The sequence below is a fragment of the Oryx dammah genome, unplaced genomic scaffold (genome assembly GCF_014754425.2).
Source record: "Oryx dammah isolate SB20612 unplaced genomic scaffold, SCBI_Odam_1.1 HiC_scaffold_24, whole genome shotgun sequence".
NCBI classification, from domain to species: domain Eukaryota; kingdom Metazoa; phylum Chordata; class Mammalia; order Artiodactyla; family Bovidae; genus Oryx; species Oryx dammah.
Genome location: NW_024070208.1, coordinates 84,607,067 through 84,613,204, shown reverse-complemented (window position 1 = coordinate 84,613,204; position 6,138 = coordinate 84,607,067). Strand labels below are relative to the sequence as shown.

The 6,138-nt window shown below is 61.5% G+C and overlaps 1 protein-coding gene across 3 annotated transcripts in view; it reads right to left on the bottom strand.

Annotated features, from left to right (window-relative positions):
• Nucleotides 1-6,138, bottom strand: part of ATP11A (ATPase phospholipid transporting 11A) — a 93,649-nt gene that overhangs the window by 6,759 nt on the left and 80,752 nt on the right. For all 3 annotated transcript variants that reach the window (XM_040267474.1, XM_040267476.1, XM_040267475.1), the window contains exons 26-28: nt 3,951-4,016; nt 3,190-3,293; nt 1,176-1,341 (exon numbers count right to left, since the gene is read on the bottom strand). In XM_040267474.1, the coding sequence (XP_040123408.1) occupies nt 1,176-1,341; nt 3,190-3,293; nt 3,951-4,016 (336 nt within the window). The remainder of the gene's footprint in view (nt 1-1,175; nt 1,342-3,189; nt 3,294-3,950; nt 4,017-6,138) is intronic.

Sequence of the window (6,138 nt, the reverse complement as noted above, 5' to 3'; positions counted from 1 at the left end):
CCTGTCACTCACACCTGCACGCCCCGCCCTCCTGTCACTCACACCTGCGGCCTGCCCTCCTGTCACTCACATCTTCACGCCCCGCCTTCCTGTCACTCATAGCTGCAGCCCGCCCTGTCACTCACACCTACACGCCCTGCCCTCCTGTCACTCACCTGCACGCCCCTCCCTCCTGTCACACCTGCAGCCCCGCCCTCCTGTCGCTCACCTGCATGCCCCGCCTTCCTGTCACTCACACTTGCATGCCCCGCCCTTCTGTCACCGAAACCTGCACACCCCACCCCATCACTCACACCTGCTCGCCCCATCCTCCCGTCACTCACACCTGCACGCCCCGCCCTCCTGTCACTCACACCTGCAGACATCCTGCAGGACGGCCTGCTGCGGCCTCTGCCTCTCAGAGCATCCCCCCCCCCCCCCCCCCCGGGCGCACGGCCACAGCAGGACAGGGGAAGGGGTGCGGGGAGGAGGGGAGGGGTCACGGGGGGAGGGTGTACAGGATCACAGGGCTGAGGGTATGCGGGGTCACCGGTGAGGAGTTATGGGGGTGAGGGGTCACAGGGGGAGGGGTGTGCACAGGGGCAGGGGGTGCAGGGGTGAGGGGAGGCGGGATCACAGGGGTGCGGGGTCACCGGGGTAAAGAGGTGGGGGGCATCCGGTCCCTGAGAGCTCTCTAGAAACTCCAGGTCACATCTCTGTTTGGACTCCAGTCTGGGCACCCTTAGCGTCTCACCCATCTCCTGAATCCAGAGTTCAGCTTGTTGGTGTCCCCTCGGGAGCACGGAAAACAACAACCCTACCTACTCATGACCAGAATTTCCCAAAGTGAATGCTAAAGTTTGAGCCATATTTCCATCCCTAAAAATAAAGCAATTTTACCTTTGAAATAAGGATTAATCAAAAAAACTTGTTTAGGCTCACACAAAATAATTTGCCTTTTGTATTGGCTTAATCTTTTGCTTATTTCAGGGACTACCTGTCCAAGTCTAAGCACTGGACATTTAGTTCAGGTGTAAAATCACGTGTCACTGTGGAATCTGTTAGTAACACTGGACGGACCACCTTTCTTGCTGCCTCCCTGGGGCCCCCCCGGTGCCCCCCCGCCGGCTGCAGGCCCCATGGCTGCCGGGCCCCCCCCACGGTGCCCCCAGCTGCGCCCCCCGCCCCGAGGGTACCTGCACTCTCTCAATGGCACTGGGCCACAGCTGCCTGCACAGCACCTTCTTGAGCACGTCGGGCAGCAGGCTGACGGTGACCAGCAGGACGATGGCCAGCCAGGCGGGGCCGCTGGACAACATCTGTATAAACACGTAGTACATCCTCTGATAACTGAGGAAGGGCCTGCAGTGTCCAGGGAAAGAAAACCACAGCACGGTGGCCGATGAGGAGCCGGCGGAGACCCCCGAGCCCCGCACGGAGGGCCGTCTGCCCTGGCGGGATCCACGTCCACCCCTGACGGTCAGGGTACACCCGCTGCGCTCGCCACCGGGTCACCAGGGGGCCTCTCCCCATAGCACTGCGTGACTTTGCCCTGAAGGCTGGGTTCGAGCATGAGACGAGGAGGGGGAGGTCTACGAGGTCACTCCAAGCGGGGAGCAAGCCCCAGAAGCTCAGCTTCAGAACAGCAGGGAAGACGTTTAAAGATGAAACAGGGGGCTTTGCTCAATACTTATTAGTACAGAGAAGACCGTGTTCTCATCAGCAGAACGGCTAAACACAAACTTATGCCAAAATAATTTTTAAAATTTGTATAAAAATACAGAGAATGAAATGACTTCCCTGCCAGGCAGGCTAGGAATGCCTTTGGAGACGGCAGTGAAGTAAAATAGTCCTGTCTGACCCTGTGTGACCCCACAGCCTGTAACCCACCAGGCTCCTCTGTCCATGGGGTTCTCCAGGCAAGGATACTGGAGCAGGTTGCCATGCCCTTCTCCAGGGGATCTTCCCTACCCAGGAATCAAACCTGGGTCTCCTGCATTGCAGGCAGATTCTTTACCATCTGAGCCGCCCGGGATGCCTTAGAAACGGGCAGTGACCGCACTAAGCGTGAGTCTCACGGCTTCATGCTCCGAAGCGTCCAGGCCCAGGAGCTGGCTGGGGGGTTTCTGGGGAGTCTTTCTCATACACAGCCGCTTGGAAAGCTCACTAGAGCCGCGGGATCTCTGGCCAGGAGTCGGGTGGCTGGAAACCCACCGAGAGCAGGTCTGGTTTGGCCGACATGTAATGCACGGACTGGCCACTGGGGGTCAGCAGTGGAGCGGGCCACCGGGTGGACGTCCACACCGCAGCCTCCACTCGGGGACCGGATGGACCAGGGGCCTCTCCCCAGGGCTGGGGGCCGCCTGCCCTTCCCCTCGAGCCCTGCGCAGCAGTGGGGAGGCCGCGTGGCTGCTTCCAGCCTCACGTCTGGGCGGGCCTGGGCCTGGCTCACCGCCCCCAGCCGCAGCCCTGCTCAGGACGTGCTGCGCCCGAGGAGGGGGGCGTCATAGGAGCCCCTGCACGTGTGTGAGAGGCGGGAACAAGCGCCCGGGGGCCAGGTGGACATGCCCGCCTGGGACGTGACCTGGGGGAAGGGCCGAGGAGCACGGTGGGCCCCCGGGTTCTGAGGGGTGAATAGGAGCTCACGAGGCCGGCCACTTAGACGGGACACCCTGGGCAGAAGGGACAGTGTGACCTTCCGAAAAGCGCAACTGGTCTCTGCGGCTCCTCTGTTTAAAACCTTCCACGGCATCCTAACGGTCTCCGGGGGAGCCTTCCTTCCGGGCCTGCCTTGGGGCACTTGCCTGCGGGGCTCCCTTCCTTAGGAAGGACGCTGCCTCAGCCCAGGGCCAGCGGCCCTGAGCACTCACAGGATGAGGTCAGCGCTTTTCTCCCAAGTTTCTGTTTAAATAACAGCTTTTCTGGGGAAGCCGTCCCCGACCTTGGATCGGTCCGTTCCGGAGGGTTTGGCCTGTTTGTCCCCCGTCACGCTCATGAGGCAGCGTGTCTCCCTTGGGGGAAGGAGCGGAGACCACCCCGCCTCATCCCGCGGGCCCCAGGCGCTGGCGTGAAGCCCCTCCTGCACACGGCGGGCACACAACCCACACCCGCACACGGGAACAAGGTGGTGTGGATCTGAGCTTTCAGGCCTCTGTGAAAGACGCCACAGGACTAGTGACGGGACGGTGACAGAAATCATCAAATCCGTACCAGATGACTCCTCCCCAGAGGAGGGAAAAGACGACGTAGAACAGCAGCGACCCCCAGATAACAAAGTGGTTTATCCAGGTCCAGTAGTGGGTGTCCAGCGCCAGCTGAAGAGAGACCAGGCGGTTAGCAGTGGGGCCTCCGGGCCTGTCGGCATGAGCCCGGGGAAGGAAGCCGGGGCGGGGACAGGAAGCAGAAACAAACCCCTAACTTCAGCCAGAGCATCAACAGGGGCCCGTGTGGGAGAAACAGCCCAGATTCCAGAGAAGGGCTCCCCAGGCCCACCCTGCCCGAAAGTGCCCGGACCCCGGGGTGGGGGCAGGCCCTGCAGGAGATGCCCCGGCCCAGGACACGGCTCTGGGGCTTCCTTTCTCACTCTCCCACCCGGGTTGGTAGGAACTTCCTTTCTCACTCTCCGACCCAGGTTGGTAGGATCTGGGACCTTCATGACGATACTCCACGGAGAGTCTGACTTGACTTTAAATACGAGGTCAGTTTTCCGCGATATCTTTGTTTCAGTTACAGTGCCCTTTGGCTATACTAGGGGAGGGGCTGCCTGTCACGTGACAGCAGTCTAATTCTCACACAGAAAAGGCTGTGCAATCTCCCTCCTCCCCTGCTGTGCAATTCTGAGCTCGCCCCTCGGGGCCGAGGCCACGTCAGTGGCGGGGAGAGGACCCCAGCAGGCCAGGGGCAGTGGCAGGGGCAGGGTCACCAGGTGGCTGACCGTGTCTGGAGGAAGCACGTGCACTCAGGGAAGGTACCTTCAGGGTGACTGTGAACACCATCACGGTGAACACCAGGGTCCCGAACGTCCAGTTTCCAAACACCTGCGGAGAGAAAGTCCAGTCACCTCTTATTAATACAGACTGCCTTTCACACTCAACCCAAGCGCCCGAGCATCCCACCCACCCACCGCCTGCCCGTCCAACCCCAGAGACGCAGGGACCTCCTGGTGTCACCACGACGGGGGGTAGGCCACACCCAGGCCCCTGGCTCCAGCAGCATCTGTGGGCACCCAGTTCTTCCTAGGCTGCCCGAGTCTCCCCCTTGGCGCCCCACGAGCCAGACGGGACGCCCTGAGAGCTGGAGTCTCGGTGTGCACAGCACCCACCCTGCTCCTCCAGCCGTGCTTTAAGCAGGCGAGACCTTCAGCCCATCGCCCCACTTGACTTGCTCTGCGTGGCCAAAGTGAGCCTTAGTGGGATGCGTCTGTCCTCTTTCCAACTCAAAACCCTGAGGGCTCAGACAACAGACCACGGTGGCATTTTCCTGGGGCGGCCTCACCGGTGGGGGGGGTGGCCCGTGGGACCACAGAAAGGTGGGGGGGGGGGAGACAGGACGGAGCTGCACAGAGGCCAGAGCCCCGGACACACGGCGCGGCCCCGGAGAGACGTGGCCCCAGCCAGCAGGAAGGAGACAGCACGCTTCTCACGCAGAGATGCAGACGCAAGCAGAAGGAAGCGCCGGGCACGTGAGAGTCTCTATCCCGGGGACAAACCAGCCTCCTGGACACGCTGCCTCTGGAGAGCTGGCGGGCCCAGTTCCCGTTTGTCAGGTCTGTGAGCTGTGCTTCTCAGAAGAGCTCCTGCTCTCCTTTCAGAAGACACACAGCTGCATGCCACAAAGCGCGAGAAGCTGGAACCAGGGTCCGTTCTCGACCCAGGAAACATCCCTACAGGCGCTCACTCCAGGTGAGCGTGTGGGTGTGCGGCTAGTGAAGCAGAATCCACTTATAGAATATTCTAGAAGAAAAACCGAAGCATTAGGACTTTTGTAGGAAACGGACCTAAGGACCCTCACCGCTTGATTCATCATCGTAACCAAAACTGGGCTCAGTGGCTCTCGCCAGAGGGGCGTCTATTCCAAGCTGGGGACACCTGCCATGCCTGGGGACCTGGTGGACAGGAGGGCACTGGCCTCCAGCAGGCAGGGGCCGGGGGTCTGCACGGCCCCCACGGTGACGTGCCCAGGCTGGGAACCCCCCAAAGATGCGCTCTGCCTTCAAGGCTTACCGCTGGGGGCAGGAAGTGAGGTCGGGCGGGCCGTGCTGGGCACGCCCAGCAGGTGCAGGAGGACAAGGCGCCCAGGTCCTCTCCCCAAAAGCTGCCGTTTTCAGCCGAAAGCAGAGAGTGATGGTGCAGGAGGCGGCAGCTCTGAACCCCCGGGACCCTCAGCCGGGCAGCAGGAGCCCTGGGTCCGGCCCTCCGCCTCCTTACACCCCAGGGCCCTGCGTCTGTCACCCCTGCTGGGTGGGAACGCTGAGATCCCTTAAAACATCAGATAACGGGCGCATGGGCCTAGGGACAACGTTGGGGGTGGCCGTCCCAGCTCATGGGGACGCGGCCACATACCGCTCCAGGGGCTCGTCCAAGCTCCCTCACCTACGGGAGAGCTCGGGCCGAGACGCTCAAACCATCTGCCCTCATCTCTACGCTCTTTAGCAGGGGCTCCACTGGGGTCCAACCCCCTCTCTCAAAGGGTCGTCCAGAGGAGGGGACTTTTCCCAAGTGAGGTCAGTTGCCCAGTCCCCAGTGAAGCCCTACGTCTGGTCTGATTTCCTAAAGTAACACTGTGTCCCCTGGGGAGGTCCACGGGGCGTCCCGCTCCAGGACCGTCGGGGCCGCGTGGGGAGACGAGGAGGTGCAGCTCCGGCCCCGCCCGCCGGCCCACACCCAGCTCCCAGTTTAATCCCTCCTCTTCACGCTCTTTTTCCTCTGAGACTGAGGACTCTACAGGAATTTTCCTGCTTGCAGACGTTCTAAGGCCCAGACTGACTCAGCTTTTATGTTTAAGACGATTCCACAACAACACGCCCTGTGTTTCCTGAAGGTCGCAGTTGCAGGACCGTCTATCACGCTCACAGGAACGTCTATCACGCTCGCAGGAACGTCTATCACGCTCGCAGGAACGTCTATCACGCTCGCAGGAACGTCTATCACGCTCGCAGGA